This window comes from Lagopus muta, chromosome 20, assembly GCF_023343835.1.
Source record: "Lagopus muta isolate bLagMut1 chromosome 20, bLagMut1 primary, whole genome shotgun sequence".
Lineage (NCBI taxonomy): Eukaryota > Metazoa > Chordata > Aves > Galliformes > Phasianidae > Lagopus > Lagopus muta.
The window spans coordinates 4,189,473-4,207,599 of NC_064452.1; the positions used below are offsets into that span (position 1 = coordinate 4,189,473).

Sequence of the window (18,127 nt, forward strand, 5' to 3'; positions counted from 1 at the left end):
TGCAAAGCGGGGATCTGGGAGCGATGCCGGGCGGTGCTGCCGGCTGGGCTGTGCCGTGCCGGGGGGCGGTCCGTGCAGGGGGCGGTGCTGCCCCTCCCGGTGCGGCGGGGCCGGCGGCAGCGCTTAGCGGGGCCGATCACACCGGAGGAGGAGGAGGAGGAGGAGGCGGAGGGGCCATGAAGGTGAAGAAGAGCGGCGGGGCCGGGGGAGCGGCAGCGAGGACCGAGGAGGAGCTGGGTCGGAAAGCGCTCATCGGGCCCGACGACGTGCTGGGGCTGCAGCGGGTCACCAGCGGTACGGGGCCGGGGGGGCGCCGCGTTTGTATGGGGTGAAGGATGGGGCAATGCTTTGGGTGCGAGGGGAGACCCGGCTTAGAGGGTGAGGGGTGGGGGTGACCGGCAGGGATGCTCACGTTACGGAGTGGGACCCTCCCCTCCCCCCCAAGCAGGGTCAGAGGTGGGATGCTGCTCATTGTGCCCGTCCTATGGGTGGGCCAGGCTGAACCCCCAGCTGCGGGAGAGGGGAGAGCTGGAGGGGCTCAGATGGGGTCACAGATCCAATGGGGAGGAGTGTTATGACCGTCCTGCAGCCTTCCTGTTTGTTTGGTTTCCCCTTTCTCACCCCCGTAGGGCTGCTGTGGTCTTGAGAGCATCCTATGGGGCTAAAGGGGCTGCTGTGCTTGTGTGGCAGCAGCTCTGTTGGACCTGTTGGGATTGCAGCGTGCTGAGCTGGGAGATGGCACATGCACCAGGCCAGCCTGGTTGTGGAGTGTCCTCCTGCTCCCTGAAAGGCCTTTTTGCATCCCGTGTGTTTTGTCTCGCTGCAGGGGAGGAAGGGGCAGTGATGGGTGGCTGTGCTTGGAGCAGGATCAGGGCTGCAGGCAGAGCTGTGCCACGAGAAGCCCCAGAAAGAAAGGATGTGGCTGTGGGTATCGGGGCATGCAGGCGGCCTTGGGGACTGAGCAGCACGGGTTGGGTGGAGGGAAGGAGGGGAGGAAGCCCTGCAGGGAGTGCTGGTCCGGGGGGGCCTGCTGTGTCTGTTTCCCTGCTGAGATGCTGTGCTGGGCTGTGACTCACTGCCCAGGCCCAGAAATCAGAGCAGCAGGCACTGGAGCGTGCTGCCAGCGCGCTTGGAAGAGCAGCAGTTGGATGGTGAGTCCTAGCCATGGCTGTGCTCAGTGCTTTGCTTGTTGGGAGCCCACGTGGCTCTGCATGCAGCTGTGCCCTCTCGGGGGGCTGCAGGCACGTGGCCCCCCCCTGCCACTGGGGTGTGCAGACCTCACATGGCTTCAACTCTGGGCACCCTGGCCTTGATGCTGCTGTTTGCTTTTGGTAAGCACCCATGTTTTCAGGAAGGCTGAGCTGATCACTCCACAGGGAGAGCAGTTCTGCTGCCATGGGGCAGCGCTCGCATGCATTTCCTATCCATCTTTCCTGCTCTCCATAAAGTGTCTTTCTCTGCTTCTGCTCGAGTGTATGGCGGAGGTGTGAAGTTGTGATCCAAAAGGACCTGCATGCAATGGCGATGTGGCCAAGTTCACACCATCTCTGGTGCGTAGATCCCTGTAGGTTTGTATGGAAGCCCAGGTACAACTCCTTCCTCATTCTTTCTCCTCGCAGCTTGGTGTGTACAGTATGCAGCCTTGGTGCCTGTAGTTAGGGCAGTATCTGGGGTGTGGCTTGTTATGCCTGGAATTGGGAAGGAGGATATGAGGTAGAGAGCATGGCGAGTGCTGCTTGGACCAGGAGAAAGATCAGCACATAGTTCCCCCTGTCTGTGTTTTAACATCAGGAGAATAAGAGGAGCTGGAGCTGGCAAGGACTTTGTGGTGTCATGGTCATGTATGGCTTTTAAAGGGTATTACTAGTTTCTGACTGGTGTGGATGGAGAAGTATGTGGTTAAAATTTCTTCTCTCCCACTCCTCTTCCATTTTTTCCTTCTTAGGAAAGCTCTCTTCTTCAAACTACTTGAATTAACTCTTTCCATTGCAAATCTTAGTGCCTATGCCACCAAGTCATCCCAACTCATGACCACGGCCACTTGTATCCTGCTGACCCCAGTTTTGACGCCCAGATCCAGGTGTTCCAACTCACGTGAAGCTGATGGTTGGGCAGGAATTGTAGCACTACCCTGGTGCTGTGGCCATCCCTCACAGTTCCAGATAACTCATTTTTATCCCAACTTCTAGGCCAGTACTGCAGCAGCTCGCACTGTTGAACTCATTCTGCTGCTCGTGGCTCTGCTCCTGATGCCTTTCTAATAAGCTTAAAGGGGGAGCGTGCAAGCTGTCCTGCATATCAGTGCTGTGTCCTTGCAGTGTCACATCCTCCATCACTTCTGGGCACACTAGGGTCAAACTGATGGACCCAGGGTGCTGCTCTGGTGTGTCTGGGTCTTTTGGAGGGCTGGGTTTAGGCGTAAAGCAGAGGGACCCGTTTTCTTTGCAATTAGCAGGATTCGTTACTTGCTCATCCAACTGCAGTTACAAAAAGAGGAAAACCTTGTGACGTGATTAACTTGGGATTAGCAAAGGAGCAGGGCAGAGCTCAGTTCAAATTGCAATTAATTACTGCAGCAGCAGGAGGATCAGAGCGGTGTGTCTGCAGTTATTGGGGTGTGCATCTGCCAACGTTGTCCTGCGTTGTGGGGCAGGGAGAGGAGCCGAGCACTGTCCCTGTTGCCTTCGACCAGGCTGAATGTTTGCTAGGTCATGCTGTGCTGCTCCCACGTTGCCTGCAGGCGAGGTTAATTCCAGCACAGCTTTGATTTCTTTGTCTGGCTTTGGGATGGAAGCCATGGGGTGGTCAGCAGGAGGATGGCATCACGGCGTTTGCCATCCCCCTGTTGCCACGTGACGATGCCAGTTGTCAAACTGATGCATAACCAAGGGCAAGCTTCAGGCTGAGAGCACCGTGCATAGCACAGCTCTGGGCAACTGCACAGTTTGTCTGTGCTGCTGGGATAAGGCTTATCTTCAGTTTTATATTCCAAGTTTTGTTCTGAGGGCATCTTTGACGCTAGCAAACCGAGAGGTTGGATAAATGATTGATGACATACTTGGAAACACTTACAAAACAAAGCCTAAAAATAAGGAAGGCGTGCTTAATCATTTCTGAAAGTAATCTCTTCCGTGAGCTGTCATTTGGGATCTCTCAGAGGCAGCAGCTTTAGCCAGCCTGGCTGAGGGGCCCAGTGGTCAGGGCAGGCACCTGGTGGGTGCACTGCATTCCAGCTGAGCTGCGTTATCGTGAAGCAATGCGTGCAGATCAATCTTCAGAGCTGTTCCTGAAGCCACGACTTTCCCTTCCTTCCCTGTTTAATTGAGACCACTCACTGCAGCAGGAGCCCTGATTGCTGGGGGTGTTGGTGGGGGGGGGTTAATGAATCACTGTCTGGGGCTGTGATGTGTGGAAGTGTTTTGATAGGCAGATTTCCTGCAGCAGAGCCATATTGCAGAGCTGTGTCGAGCTGCTGTCACCCTGACTTCTTCCCTCAGCAGCACAACAGACGCTGCTACGAACCTTTTCAAGGCATGGTGACGGCTCCCAGCTTGAAGTGCTGTGCTGAGGAAGGGCTTTGTTAGCACTCTCACACTGCAAGATGGGCTGTGAGATCTCCAGGGGAGCGCACATGGGGTACGGGTAGCACCAGGGCTGAGCTGAGCAGGGGTTTGTCCCTTTTGCCAAGGCCTTAGGGTTGCTCTGTCCCCAACAGGGATGGCGAAGGGAATGGAAAGCTGTGGGATTTGAACTGGTGAGGCAGAGGGCAGGGAGGTGGTTGAGTTCTTTCCTTAATGGAAACATGCCCTGCCTTCCCCTCGAGGTCCTGCACTCTGTCCTGCGTCACCGCTCCGAGTCTTGGCTGGGCTGGTGCTATTTTTTGCTCGCTTCCTCCTGAGTCTCTTCAATCTGATAATCTCCTAATCTCCAGCTCCCAGCAATTCCTCTGCAGTCGTCTCTGCTTTATACCTGGCTTACACCTTGGGAGTGGTCTTTAAAATAGTCGCTGACCTTGATGGCTAATGCATGTTAAGAAATAGGTCCGGATGGCAGCTGGAATCTTCTCATTCCCTAAATTCTTGTCATTGCGATGGGGAGAGGCGATCCTACTGCAGGCTGCTGTCACTGTGTCTGTAATTCTCGTTACATTCCTTTTCACCACCAGATCTTGAGTTCCTTCTTCCCCTTGGGAGTAACACCCAATTTCATCCACTAAATAGCCTACTTGGTAAGGACAGGCATTTGCAGATCTTTGGGCTTGATACAGAGCCCACCATGTCCACTGAACACGGCCCTCAGTGCCACATCCCCGTGGTTTCTGAACACTTCTATGGATGAGAACTCCTCCACCTCCTTGGGCAACATTGTCAATGCATCACTGCTCTTTGGAGAGTAAATAGTTCTTAATATCTGACCTGATGCTCTCCTGGTGCAACTTAAGGCCATCTTGTTCTATTTCTCCTGAGATAGTCATAAACGTGAATAACTTTGGGTTTGGAGTTCGTGAATGAACATGAATAAAGTTGGGTCTGGATATAGCAACCACTGTACTTTAGGAGGAAAGGGTCCTGTGTTGTGATTTGTTTTTGTAGTACTTCCCCTGGGTATTGCAGACTAAGAGACCATCTGCTGGGTTTCCTAAGATGTTCGTGTGTCCATTCCTTCATCGCTTGTTCATCAGTGGTGCATCAAGTGAGGGCTTGTTCAGGAAGGCACTGTCATTATTGGGTTCACAGCAGGGAAACAATGCTACCTGCTTTGGAGGAAGTGAAAGAAGCAAGAACCAAAAACTCCCTTTCTTGCAATGATCCACTTCATCTACTGGAGCTTTGGGGAGCCGTGGGGTTGTGGCACTGAGGGCTGTGGTCAGTGGGCACAGGGGGATGGGTTGGATTTGGGGATCTGAGAGCTCTTTTCCACCCTGAATGACTCCACGATTCCTTTCCCCAGACGCCATCTGATTAGATAGGGGTGCACCTATCAAAATAAATCAAGGTTTTTGAATATTTTCTATCAGCAAAACTAGTGCAGGGGTGCAGGCAGTGATGGGCAGGAGCCCGGTGGGGATTCTGCTTGGGGTTTTCTCCCTTCCACTGGTTCTGATTTGCTCTCCTCTCCTGTGGATGAGTCATGGACACTGTTTCTGTAGCAACACTGCTGCCAAGGAGGGGGATAAAGCTGTTGCCATGGTGCTGGATGGGCAGGAATTCTGCAGGAGGAAAGCACTTAATAATTAACTTGCAGACAGACGCAGCTCCAGACTTGCCTTTGTGCTCTGGGGAAGGTGCCCTGGGCTCCCTGCTTCCCAGCACAGGGAAAGGCTTCAACGCCATTTTCAGTGCCGAGGGATGATGAGTCCTTGCGTGGGATGAGTGTTGGCAGAGGGAAGAGGCCGTGCTTTGTCTGGAGAGAGGGGAGATGGCGTGGGGAGGGGGATCCTGCTGCAGTCAGTGCAGTCGGCTTAGTGCCCCGTAAAGCTGCTTAGTGCTCACATTCTGCCAGAGGGCAGTTTTTAAAAAGGCAAAGCCTCTTACCCTGAGCAGGCAAGGATTTGGTGCAGGTGCTGACTGCTCTCAATGCCCTTAAGGAGAAATGGAGCCAGAAGCAACTGCACGAAGTTGGGGAAAGGTGGCGACCTCTGAGTGCTGGGCAGCGTGAGCAGCGGTGCTGGCTCTGCCTTCGTAGGCACAAAGCCTTCATGTCAGTGTGCTTTCTTCTGCAGATTACCTATGCACCCCAGAGGAAAACGTTTACAAAATAGACTTCACCAGGTTTAAAATCCGGGACATGGAATCGGGCACAGTGTTGTTTGAAATCACCAAGCCAGCAGCATCAGGTGGGTTGTGCACGCACAGGATTGCCTTTGTGAATGAACCATTATTAACACCTGCTTCCTTTGGCCTGTTCTCATCCCTTTTACTCAACATGTCCCCTCAAACAGGAGAAACTTTCACCTGCAGGAGGGCTGGATTCCCAACCTGCAGCAGAAACACTGTTCAGGTATTCCTCTGTACCAATACAGCGGGCAGAATTAATTGCTCCTGTATTATGACCTCCATCTGTGATGAGAAAGGACAGATGGATGTTGTAAATAGAAGCAAAGGAGGAGGAGGTCAGCGTGTGTTGGCTGCTCATGAGCCCGTCAGCTCGTGTATGACTGTGCAGATGATGTCCTTGTATTTAATAACCCTTGTTTCTTGAGCCCATGTACCAATGTCTAGAGCCAATGCAGAATCTCCTGTGTCCTATGGCAAAGAATCTCCGGGCTTAACATCATGCTGTGGTTAACGCTGCTTTTGCTTTGGACCTACTGCATACTAACTTTGTTAAGTATCTTCTATTTAACAGTGAACAGATCATTTCTAAAGCTCCCAATCTGTAACCGCTTTCAAAAACCAGACTTTCACCTTTCCTCAACAAGGAAAATCAGGATTAGAATCTCTAATAGATAGTTCATAGTATTTTGTGCGTCCTTCATTTTGGTGGCAGAGCCTCAAACGTTCATCTGGGAATCTTTTTTGCTCGGAATATATGTTTTCTTAGTGAAAATACACAGTCATGCTCATGCAGGCTCTACACAGAGGGCTCTTTGTCTGCTCGCTGTTCTGCCAGAGGGACCTTCAGTTCTTTTTTTTTGTTCAGGGGAACCCATTTCCAACTCTGCCAACTCAACGGGGTTGGCCCCAGGGTACAGAAAGAGAGCGCAGCTTTGCCACCGAGGCAGAGGAATAAACCACCAGCTTCCCCAGTGGGATTGTTAGGAAGGAATGCTGTCCCAATGCAGTCTTTGCACTTTTGCAGAGCGTGAACACAATGACAAGAAGGACATTGACCCCAACGCGGGGCGCTTTGTGCGCTACCAGTTCACCCCAGCTTTCCTTCGCCTGCGCCAGGTGGGGGCCACGTAAGTAACAGCTCCTCGTGCTGCTTTTCCTACTGGGATGTGTAAAAAGTGGCTCTTTGCTCGTCGATCCCACCAGGAAGTTGAGTTGATTTAATAGGGACCGTTTGTTGCGATGGGGATCTCCCAACATCTTTGCTGGATCCCTTGTTTCCTCCATCACTTTAGCCTATATACAATCACAGAATCATTCAGGTTGGAAAAGAACTCTCCCCAAAAGAACTCTTCCCACCCCACCATGTCCGCTGACCACAGCCCTCAGTGCCGCATCCCCACAGTTCCTGAACACCTCCATGGATGGATGGTGCCCCCCCATCTCCCTGTGCAGCTGTGCCTTCAGCACTGCTCTTTGAAGAAGAATTTTTCCCTAATATCCCAATTATTGCTTTCTGCCCCCCCCCAGGAGCAGGCTGGTGGGCTTCTGTGTCTTTACTAGGTATTTTAGAGGGATATGCGTCACTACATGGTAGCTGTTTGTTATCTGCTTTTCTTTACGTTCACTGAGGTTTAAATTCAATCTAATTAAGAGTGTATGCCCACTGCTAATATGGCATTAAGTCCACAGTACTCTACTGGCCATTGGTTAGAGCTCCTAGTATAAACCTATTTTATTCAGGTGGTTAGAAGTTGGTCTGCAGTGTGAGAGTTCTGTCAGCTCCAAATGTGTGTTTCTCAAGGACTGATGTGTGTTACTCCTGCTCTAGGTTGAAATTCAGCACATTGTGTGTAACCAACACCTACCTTTCTCTAAGAGGTCATGCCTTGTGGCAAAGAGAAACTTATATACAGTGCTGGTTCTAACTTCTCCCCCTTTATAAAGCAGAAAAGGACCAAAGAGGTCTATTTGTACATCTGCTTTTTTAATACCCATCAGAAGACTTAAATAAGCTTGAATGGCAAGCCAGTGCAATAAGGAACTTCTAGTGATTGACATAGGGGTGCTTGAAACCCTTAGTTGAGCAGAAAGCTCATTTCTCTCTCATTCTTCCTTTCCAGGGTGGAATTCACAGTAGGGGACAAACCCATCAATAACTTCCGCATGATTGAGAGGCATTACTTCCGCGATCAGCTGCTGAAGAGTTTTGACTTTGAGTTTGGGTTCTGCATCCCCAGCAGTAAGAACACGTGTGAGCACATCTATGAATTCCCACAGCTCTCGGAGGATCTCAGTAAGTTCAGTTACTGTGATGCTATCTCATGTGTTTTAGTGTGGGCATCAGAATTAAATCTGTGTAACCTTATGCTCTTTATAACCTCTCATCTTGTATGTCAGTAGCCTTGTCCTCATCCTGAAGCCTGTGGAAATGATTGACTGCTGCTTGCTTATTGTCACACCACAAGAGTGTTCTGAGGATAGGTAGAGCCCTTAGATGTTGTATGGTGCCTCAACATGTCTGGGTTATGAGTTCCTTAAAAGAGCCTTCAAACAAAGTCTACAGGAAAGCCAGCGCAGCCTGTTGTCTCAGCAGGGCTTCTGTTTAACACAGTTGATTTTTCTTTTCCCCCTGCAGTTCGAGAGATGATCCTCCATCCATACGAGACACAGTCGGACAGTTTCTACTTCGTAGATAACAAGCTGGTGATGCACAACAAGGCAGATTATTCATACAGTGGAGGACCTTGAGAGCGGGATGGACAGCCAACCTGGGCTGGCCTTTGCTTTCCAATTGAAGTCATCAGGGACACCAACACCTTCGGTTCAGTTGCCTACAATGTCAGCTGGACACGGATCCACAAACCAAGGACTCTGCCACAGTAGGAGTTTCATGACCAAACTGGCCAGCCTCATCTCTTTGAGCAGACCCAGATCTTCAGAGCTCTGAGCGGTTCTACGCGAACTGTGGATGCCACTTCCCTATGTTCTTCAGGTGTCTGCTTTGAACATGGCCTTGTGGGACCTGTGGGATTTTGCAGATCTGTCTACTTCCCTCACATATCCTTTGGGACCCCATGGTTTCAGAAAAAGCAATTTGAGAAATGCAATGTGAGTGGACGGATGCGAGCGCAGAGTTTTGGCTGGTTGGCTCTTGTTGTGAATGCTTCAAAAGCACGGCCAGTTTTAACCTGTACATCCAGCTGAAAACCTTACAGCATCAAGTTTCATCTTTTGGATTGTTGCTCTAAATAAGCATCTCATCCCTTTGTTTTGCTCCTTCTGTATAATGGTTTTGAAATCTTGGCAGCAATGAAACATGCCGTGAAGACCGCTAGTTTCATCAGGTACTGTGCTGCATTTCAGATGGAAGAACATAGTGTTGGGTGTCTACAAGCCCTCTAAACATTCTCCATTAATTTCAGTTTCTGCAAACTGAATCCAGAACAGTCTGGCCAAAAAAAAAAAACAAAAAAGAAAAGGATTTTAGCTTTATTTAACACTTTTACATAGCTACCATTCAGCCTGTCCGTGCTACGTGTCATACGTGTCTATTTCTTTAATCTGTGCTCAACACTAAGACAAGGGCTTCAGCAATGCTCGTTAGAGCAACACTAATTTGTCCAAGGCAGTCAGAAAGTGTGGAATGTCTAATCTCTCATTTGTATCTGAATTTGAAGTGTGCTATGTCAGCTTTTTCCCTTTGTTTTGCACTGGGTATGAATACAGGTGAAGCAGCAGCTCTAATAATGTCAGGCTTTAAGCCTTCTCTGTAAGAAGTTTAAGAACAACCTTGCACAAGTTTCTCAGGATGCACTTCTTAGGAAGGTAATAGTGCAATGAAGTAGCAGTGTCAATAGCATAGTGCATGCAAAACCAAACCTGAGAAGGTTGTGCAGGGTCAAAGCTTCCCTCCTTCATTTTTCCCAATTGCCTGTTGTCATGAAACCCTTACTCTAAAGATCAGTGATAGTTTAAAAGAGGAAAAAAAGGCAGTTGCAGTCTGTAGATATTCCTATAAATACTTGATGTCTCCATGTCTGTTCCTGTGAGTTGAAGTGGAATGTTCAATGTTAGCCTCAGATTCGTGTGATTGTACTAATTTTTATAAAACACCATTTCCAGTCGTGACGAACCTCTCCTTGGTCGCAGCTGAAGTCAAACAGGAGACCTACGAGCGGTTGCAGATGGGATGTAAGAGCAGGGAGGCTGCGTGCTGTTACTGGGAGATGGCTGTCAGCTGTGGGGACGTTTCGTAGCATCACAGAACCGTTCAGGTTGGAAAAGAGCTCTCAGATCCCCAAGTCCAACCCCAACCCACCCCACCATGCCCGCATCCTCCAGTGCCACATCCCCATGGTTCTCCAGCACCTCCGGGGATGGGGATCACTTCCATCACTTGAAGGATTCCATTTTCTAAAGAAAATACAATGAGTTTGGGTTACAGCTTTTTTTTTTTTAAGGTTGATTGTTAAGAAAGTGCGTAGAAACCACTGTTCTGACACGGCTGCTATCAATCAGTAATTCTTATCACGATGAGACTTGTATTTATTGCTGCTTTTTGTTGATAATGTATAAAACTCAACATCTTGCCTACGGCTGTTTGAGGGTTGCAAAGCGTTTCCTCCGTATTTGTATTACGCTTTGAGCTACGGATCAGCAAGTTTTATAGCACAGTAATGATTAAAGGTGAGAACAGTTCCAAAAGTCTATGTCCTCCCCACCCTTTTTTCCCTTCATCTTTATATTCAGTGACATCGTGCAGATTTGAGCGTTGGTTTTGTTTCGACTCTGGAGTGAGCGAATTGAAGACAGAAGAGCGTCTGTGAGTGGCACCCTGTGCAGTTGTAGGTGTTGCTTATTTCTTTTAATCACTCCTATCTCTCAGCACTTTCCTGCTGTTCATCATAATCACTTCTAGTGATGGTGCTTGGCCAGAATTGCCAGTCTTACCTTCCAAACAGCTCTGTTGTCTTTGTGTATTCCTTTATTTTGGTGCAGACTCTCGTCAGTCTTGGGTTATCCAACCGAGCATCTTTGTACGTTGACCAATGTGCAAAGCGTTGTTTGCCGAGCTCTCTGAGTCGTGTTCTGGTCCCTTTTAATGCTGCCTCCCTTTATAGGAGTTCAAAAACGGAAGTAATCTCATGAAAAGAATAATGCTGTAATCAGCTCAGTAGGTCTCTACAAGAAAAGAACATGAAGTTGCATTTTTCCCAGTAGTTCCCAACAGTTCTGTTGAATGGACTTCCTGACATCCCGCATCGGGTGGTTCAACACAAGAGGACAAACTATCCGTGCTGCTCTCTGTCCCCAGGTCTGCATGCTGTTCTGCTAATTGAGATTGGACGGGTCGTAATTTCAGGCTAATAGAAAATTCAGTGTGAGTCACATGGGAGATGTTTTACTACATGTGTTTTGTTTTCTAATGATAGGAGTGCTTTAAACCTGGAGAAAAGTGTGGGGCGTTTTCAATAACATCAATTCCAACCTATTGAACTTTCAGAGCAAGGTCTGTTCCCTTTTCATTTCTTTCTATTTTTTTTTTTTTTTTTGAAGCCTCCACAATTTCCTACAAATAAATTCCTATTCCTAAGCCAATGGAAACAACAGGACTTTCCTGTGGGATATGCAATGGAGGTCCTTTTGTGTTTCCCATTGCCACGGTTACCATTACGGCTCCGTTTCCCATGCAAACATGTTTGCATTTATTTAAAATCTCCACTCACACTATTTACAAACATGGAAATTATTGACCAGGAGGGAGTTTCCTTTATGCTGCTGCACAACCAGATGGAAATCTACGCTGTTGACTTGGGACGCGCTGCTTTTGCCCACGAGCAGCACCAGAATGATGATTTTATTTTTCTCATTTTCAAAATGATTTTAATTATTTAGCGCTGTTTGAATGAACCAGAGTGGAAAATTCTGGCTTTCTGAATGAAAAACAAACAAACAAGCCACATCAAAATCCAACCTAGATTATGTTAGCAGTGAGTCGTTGTCTCTCGCCATGTGACGTCGACTAGATGTGTACTGATAGTGAATTAACCTGAGGTGAAGAAGTGGGTGCTAGTAGTGTCCTTCTTAAAAAACAATAGGGAAGTTATATCCCAAACTTTCTTATTTTATTTGAAATTCACTTAAATGTCAGAGTTTGCAAGGAGGAACAGTGGTAAAACGTTTGTGGTTGGCTGCATGGTCCAATAATCCACAAACTTCAAAGGGAGAAATAGAATGGTTTATTTTTAAGAACACACCAAGAATAGTTTAAATTTCAGGAGTTTTGTTCTCCTGTCATTGAGCAAAGCCTAAATTATTACCATCTATGTATATATATGCTGAAGATGTCCTTTATATCGTGACGTTTCTGAATTAACTCCTCCTGATGGGGATTTATCCCATTCTTAATGCAGAAAGTCTTTTCAGTTTTGGAAACTGTGTGATGGCCAACAAATGAAGGGCCATCAGAACTGTGTGTGTTGTGACGGTCATGAGATGGGTTTACATGCATTGACTGCAGTGGTAGAAGATATCTCTGGGGTAAGAAAAGCAGGGAGGGGGACAAGGACAGGAAAAATGTTGATGGCAGCTGATTGGAGCCCAAAGTTTTGGTGGTGTTGCAGATGTAAATGCTTTTTCTCTGGCGTTTTGGAGTGGGCAAGGCATTGGAAGTGGTGGATGGTCCTTGAGGTCCCTTCCATCCATCCCATGGTTATGCCAGCAGCCCTTTTTTCTATGCCCAGCACAGGTGTGATGACTATGGAGCACTGTTTATACAAATGTTCCCCTCCATTAAATCTCATTGGCTGTTCCTATCATTTTCTAAGCACGGAACTGTACCAGAAGAATGTGATGCTCACTTAATCTGATATCACAGCCTGACTGAGGGTGGAATTGTGTGTCTGTATCTGTTCTGTAGTAACTGCAGGCCTAGAATCACTGTGTTAATGCCCACTGTGCTTTCTGCTCGCACCCCAATGCTACACTGAGGAACCCTGTTTGAATGTGACATTGACTATTTCTTTTTTTGCATAGAGTCAGGATTGTCTGTATTAAAATGTATTTATATAAAAAAAATTATATATATCTATATATTTTTTGTGGAAGGAGAGTAGGATTCTAATTATTATGCCATTGAGAAAACATTAGGAGCATTTTTATCCAGTTCATTTATAATTCTTTGTACCTTCTGGGGCAGCGAGGAACCGGTTGGAAACAAAGGTAAAAAAGGAACATTGGCAATGATTCCACTGTTGTGGCTTTGGTTTCCATCTGCTTGACTTGTTTGCGGATGGATAAAGGGGGAGAACAAAGATTGAGGCCACAATTCAGTCTTCCTGTAGGAGGAGAGAACTTCAATCTAACCTACGCAAGGACGGGGCAGGGATGGACACTTGCTGACTTGAATATTGGCAGTTTAGACATAAATGTGCATCTAGGCAATATGCTTCAATTTCTTTCGTGACCGAGGGAAAATGGTTCAACGTGTCGCTCTCCTTAGCAAGTGTTTCCTCTCCTGTAACATCCAAAATGTAAAAAAAGAAATAAATTTAAAATGAAATAAACTATTGATCTTAGAGATGGAGGTGCTTGTCCATTCTTTAATGCTGTATCTTTGATAGTGTCTGTGTTATTTAACGATGGATTTTTATATTAGAGCATGGAAAGTACATTTTCATTGCTTTTCCTCAATGTTTCAATGCCATTTTTGCCCCAGTGGATGCAACCACCTTCACTTTCAGGTGATGACAGTGCACGTGTAGAAGCTCTTCTGTGGCCTGTAGCTACGTAAGGAGGACAATTAATTCAGGTTTGAAATGGGGTTCAGCCTTCTGATGGGTGAGAATCTTTCGGGGCATAATTACAGTGGATTATTCTCCAAGCTCGCTAACAAAACTCCTGCAGATGGCGGCTTTGCAGCTGGTTGTGCTTTGGAAAACTCTGCCAGCTGCTCTATGGAGAAATGACTGTAGGAGCTGGTGCAGCATCGTGATTCGTGTCTCTGCCACGGTGACCAAAGGCAAAACATCTGAAGTGAAGCAGAGCCAGCGGAGGTCGTTCCATCTTCATTTTTTGGAGCTGTGTGACGTTCCTGCGTTGAACCCTGCAGTGAGCTGGGCACAGGTTGGTGGTGGGGTTACTGCTCAGCGGTGGTGGGGATGCACTCCAACTTTGATTTCAAGTGGAGATGTTGGTTGCCCCTCAGGTTTCTTACACTATCAGCTTCATGGCACATCGTGCATGCTCACACCGTGCTGTAATTCTGCCATTATTCAAGGCGTTCATCTTCCTGTGACTTAATGAAGCTGGCGCACGAAAGTAATGCGTAGCAAGAAATAAAAGCAGGCAGGGAAGTTGTGATACATGAAATACATAATGATATTTATGTTATGAATGTCAATATATCATGGAGGATTCGAGTTCCAAACATCTTTGGTTTTCCTTCTCCTGCTGAAGGACAGAATGAATTAGAAGAGGGAAATAGCAAACAGGATAAGGTAGCACCTTCATAGTTTAGCTATAGCGAGTCAGGCAATGGTTCCAGATCAAGAATTAGTGGAGTTTTGCTACATGCTATAAATCAGGTTTGAAACAATACTACAGAAATGTACTTTGCAGTTGAAAAAATAGATGCATAGGGTTCCTGGGGCTGTCTGGTAGGCGACACTTGCAGGAAATCTAAGTACAAATGTCACCTCTTTGGCAACTATTGTTTCAGATAGCATTCAGATTTCTTTAAATCTGAAATGAGAAGCTTTCTTTAAAGCTGAAATGAGAGATTATTTCTACCAAAAGCACTGCAGTTTGGTCCATTGGCTATATAGTAATTTTTTTTTCCATAGTGAGGGTTCCTCTTTCTCTCCTCCTTCTTTCTCTCCTTCTTTCTCTCCTCCTTCTTTCTCTCCTTTGCTTTCTTTTTTTCTTTTCTTCTGATGTTCTGAAGTTATGGAGCTAAAGGTAAATGCCGCAAGCGATCACTTGAACCTGGTGCCTCCAACAGGCACAAACACGCTGGGCTCCTTCATGTGGTTGAAGTTAAACTCTTCAGTAGTTGATGAATGAGATCTTTGCTCATCCAGGCTGGGCAAATTCCCTTCCCTCATTCTTTGAAAAAAAGATTACTTCTACTGAAAAACTCATAGCTCACATCATGTTTTCCTAAAAGGCCCTTCCAAGCCCTTGTGCCCACAATGCATGGCACAAACCCTGCGGGCTGCTGCCTCTGTGGTGGTTTTCTGGGGAGGAAAGCAAAGCATAGGAAATACTGCAGGGCCACACCTGCCTCGTTTATAGCTCGTTACTCATCCCCACCCACTGCAGGGCCCTCTGTATTTTCTTCAATGTGCCATTACCAGCACAGCTTTGCCTGCACCGTGCTGAGGTGGTTTCTACTCAGCAGCCCTTCCTCCTTCAAGTCCCCCTCCAGTGGGGCTGGATGTCCCCACCAGCAGTTGCCACTCGTGGGTCCGATGGCCGCCTGGCCGTCAGGTGAGGCCGTCACCATCCTGCTCCCTCCTGTGCACTGCACCTTACTTGGCATAATTGCTTTCCTGGTGGTTAAGAGAACTGAGTAATGCACCTCACGATGACCAAGCCTGGTTGCTTTTGTGGGGAGTAAAAAGTCCAACGGTTTTTTTTTCTCTTATCTTTGGGTCAGAAACGGGCTCGTGAGCAAAGGGATGCTTTGGTGCTTTGTTAGTCGACCAGCTGAACCGGCAGCTTTAGCAACCAAGGCTCATCGCTGTGTGCCAGCCTTGCGCTATCTGCGGAGAAACAATTTGCAGCAAGGTCAGCGTGAGCTCAGTCCTGGGAAAGGAATTCTGGCTCTCGAGGACGTGGAGTCACAGAATGATTAAGGTTAGAAAGGAGCTCTCAGATCCACAGGTCCATCCAACGTGCCCACAGCCCTCAGTGCCGCATCCCACAGCCCTGGGACACCTCCACAGTGACCCCAGCACCCCCTGTGCAGCTGTGCCACTGCCACCAACGCTCCTTACGAGGAGAAACTTTCCCTAGTGATCAATAACCGTCAATTACCGCAGCCCTGCACTCCAAATGTTTGTTTCATCCCACGTAAGTCAGAGACGTGAAGCGGCGCTGATATTCTGTGCAATGCTTTCTCTGCCCCGTGATAGCATTAATCACACTGCTAAGTGGCTCAGCGCTGTGCCAAGGCCTTGAGAGATTAAGCTGAAAAGAACAGTATGTAGAAAAGGGAATGAGCCTTCAGAGGTGATGGCTTTATAACAGGAGCAGGGAAACGCATAGCAGGCAGCCTGCTGTGGTCAGAGGTCTGGCAACAGTAAATCTGAGCTCACGTCAAGGAAGAAGAGCCTGAAAGCAGAGTTCAAATATCATTTCTGCTCTTTGCATTTTCTGATGTTGAAATGAAACGCACAGAGTTCAGCTAATAAATCCTAAACTTTAGAGTGCAAATGTTTTCCTAATCGTATGCCGGAGAGGGCAAGAGCGAGCACTTTCTTCTGTTTCATAATGATATATTTTTATGGTAATTAAGATTGTTTTTCTCGCTTGTTTGCATAATGCTGTTGATTCAGGCTGATTAAGCAAACATCATTAACCTCAGACCGGGAGAACTTCATTCTTTTCCCCCTGTATTGGCGCTGCTACTTAAAATGGCCTTTAACGCAGATGTATCTCATAGAGATTTGCAATGTGTGCACAATTCTCATTGCATGGTGTAGGTTAGGCTTTTTTTCTTTTAATTTTTTTTTTCTGGAATTGTAATTTATCATACAAATCTTTCTTCACGTTCCCATACGTCAGTGTTTGTTATTTTTCTATGTGCATGTCATAATCAGTAATGCTGCACTGAAGCAAGCCAATGAAACTCTCTATAGAAGAGCCTAAAGGGAGGGGAGGGAACCCAGATTATTTATATAAATTAATAACTTGCAGTCTTTTTTAATGAATGATTCCTTTTTTCTTAGCGCAAGAAAAATTATGGAATGACTTTTAATTTCTGTCTCGCATATAGAATGCATTGGAAAAAAATAAAGTGCTTAGAATAAATTAGCAATTACATAGGGAGGACAAGCCTTGTTGATACAGTATGGCAAGAAAGTTGTGCAAAAATACAAGAAAAACACGTCAGGGTGTGAATTTCCCTTTCTGTGCTTGACATCTGGTCATTCTTCAAAGGCTTATTACCATGGAAAATAAGGAGTGCATTATGAAGCTGAGGCTTCTCTCTCTTTTTCTCCCCTGGTTGTGATCATGTGTGTGATTGCATGTATAGAATGCATTAGTGCATCTGAAAGAATACCATGGTCTGCTGAATGCAGATCTGAGAATATATGAATTGCTTTCCACTTAAATTAAATCCTTAATGTACAAAAATTATATATATATATATATATATATTTAATATTTATGAATTTTGAGTTTCTGTAGCTCATCCTGGGATTGTCTGTAGTCATGCTCTCAGTATTAATGGGTTTTTCACGTGCCAGTCTCCAGGATTGCTTTAATCACATATACTTTATTACAGTTCTGCTGTGTTTTCAGACTCGTGGAACTTCTTCATGCCCTTCTGGTGTGTTCTTCAGCAATTTAGTGACAGCACTCCCTCTGCCAAGTAGGAATATTGGGAAGATTGCTAGTTGTGTAGGAATGCAGAGCGAGAGGGGCTCGAGCGTGGCCTTCATGATGAGAGATTATGAGGTTATGTCACACGTATTCTTCCTAAATCTTCTCTATCTGCCTGCCCCTAATCTGATTTTGGTTTAAGTTGAGGCTGGTAGGCATAGCTGAGGGTGCAGATGTGAACCTGAGTGTAAGTGACCTCCTCTTACCCAACGGCTTTGATGGGTTGGCGTTTGGACTTGGGGATCTGGGAGATCTTCTGCAACCTGAATGATTCTATGAAATTTTAACCTGCTCAGATTCTTCCATGTTCCTGTAGAGCATGAATGGAGATTTCATCCAAGAGAGGGCACTTATGTATTAATTCACATTAGGAGCAGTGTGTTATACCAAAGTGTGGGCTAGTTCAACACCAGCCAAGACCCCAGTGGATGCACTGGATATTGACTAGGAGTTGAAATAGCAATGCTCTCCAGATTTGGCTAGCTGCAATCATTATCATTCTCTGTCTTTATCAGAAAAGCATAGCAGAAATTAAAGCAAAATCTTGATTTAATGCTTGAATAGCTCATCTTACTGTTCAGCTCATCTGGACAACAGTAGAGGAATGAATACAAATGATTCCCAGCCAAGCAGAAATTCTATTAAAGCAGATTTTTTTTGTTTGTTTGTCTGTTTTATTAAAAAAAAAAAAAAAAAAGAGTCTTAAATTTCCTTTTAAACACAGTAAACCATGGATTTTT

General features: G+C 46.6%; 1 protein-coding gene across 2 annotated transcripts; it reads left to right on the forward strand.

Annotated features, from left to right (window-relative positions):
* The first annotated feature begins 8 nt into the window (after positions 1 to 8).
* Positions 9 to 13,318, forward strand: UNC119 (unc-119 lipid binding chaperone). Of its 2 annotated transcripts, none has more exons than XM_048966847.1 (5): positions 9 to 294; positions 5,723 to 5,836; positions 6,802 to 6,904; positions 7,898 to 8,070; positions 8,413 to 13,318. In XM_048966847.1, exons 1-5 carry the CDS (start codon positions 24 to 26, stop codon positions 8,523 to 8,525), a joined length of 774 nt encoding a protein of 257 aa, XP_048822804.1. In that variant the 5' UTR covers positions 9 to 23; the 3' UTR covers positions 8,526 to 13,318. The 2 variants fall into 2 exon arrangements, with proteins under 2 accessions (XP_048822804.1, XP_048822805.1); XM_048966848.1 differs by lacking the exon at positions 9 to 294 and adding an exon at positions 1,026 to 1,550.
* The last annotated feature ends 4,809 nt before the right edge of the window (positions 13,319 to 18,127 follow it).

Excerpts from the sequence above, each read along its gene's own strand:
- UNC119 (XM_048966847.1), top strand. The coding sequence starts at position 24 with ATGCCGGGCGGTGCTGCCGGCTGGGCTGTGCCGTGCCGGGGGGCGGTC. Across the intron at positions 5,837-6,801 it reads CACCAAGCCAGCAGCATCAG|AGCGTGAACACAATGACAAG; the intron begins GTGGGTTGTGCA and ends GCACTTTTGCAG. Across the intron at positions 6,905-7,897 it reads CTGCGCCAGGTGGGGGCCAC|GGTGGAATTCACAGTAGGGG; the intron begins GTAAGTAACAGC and ends CTTCCTTTCCAG.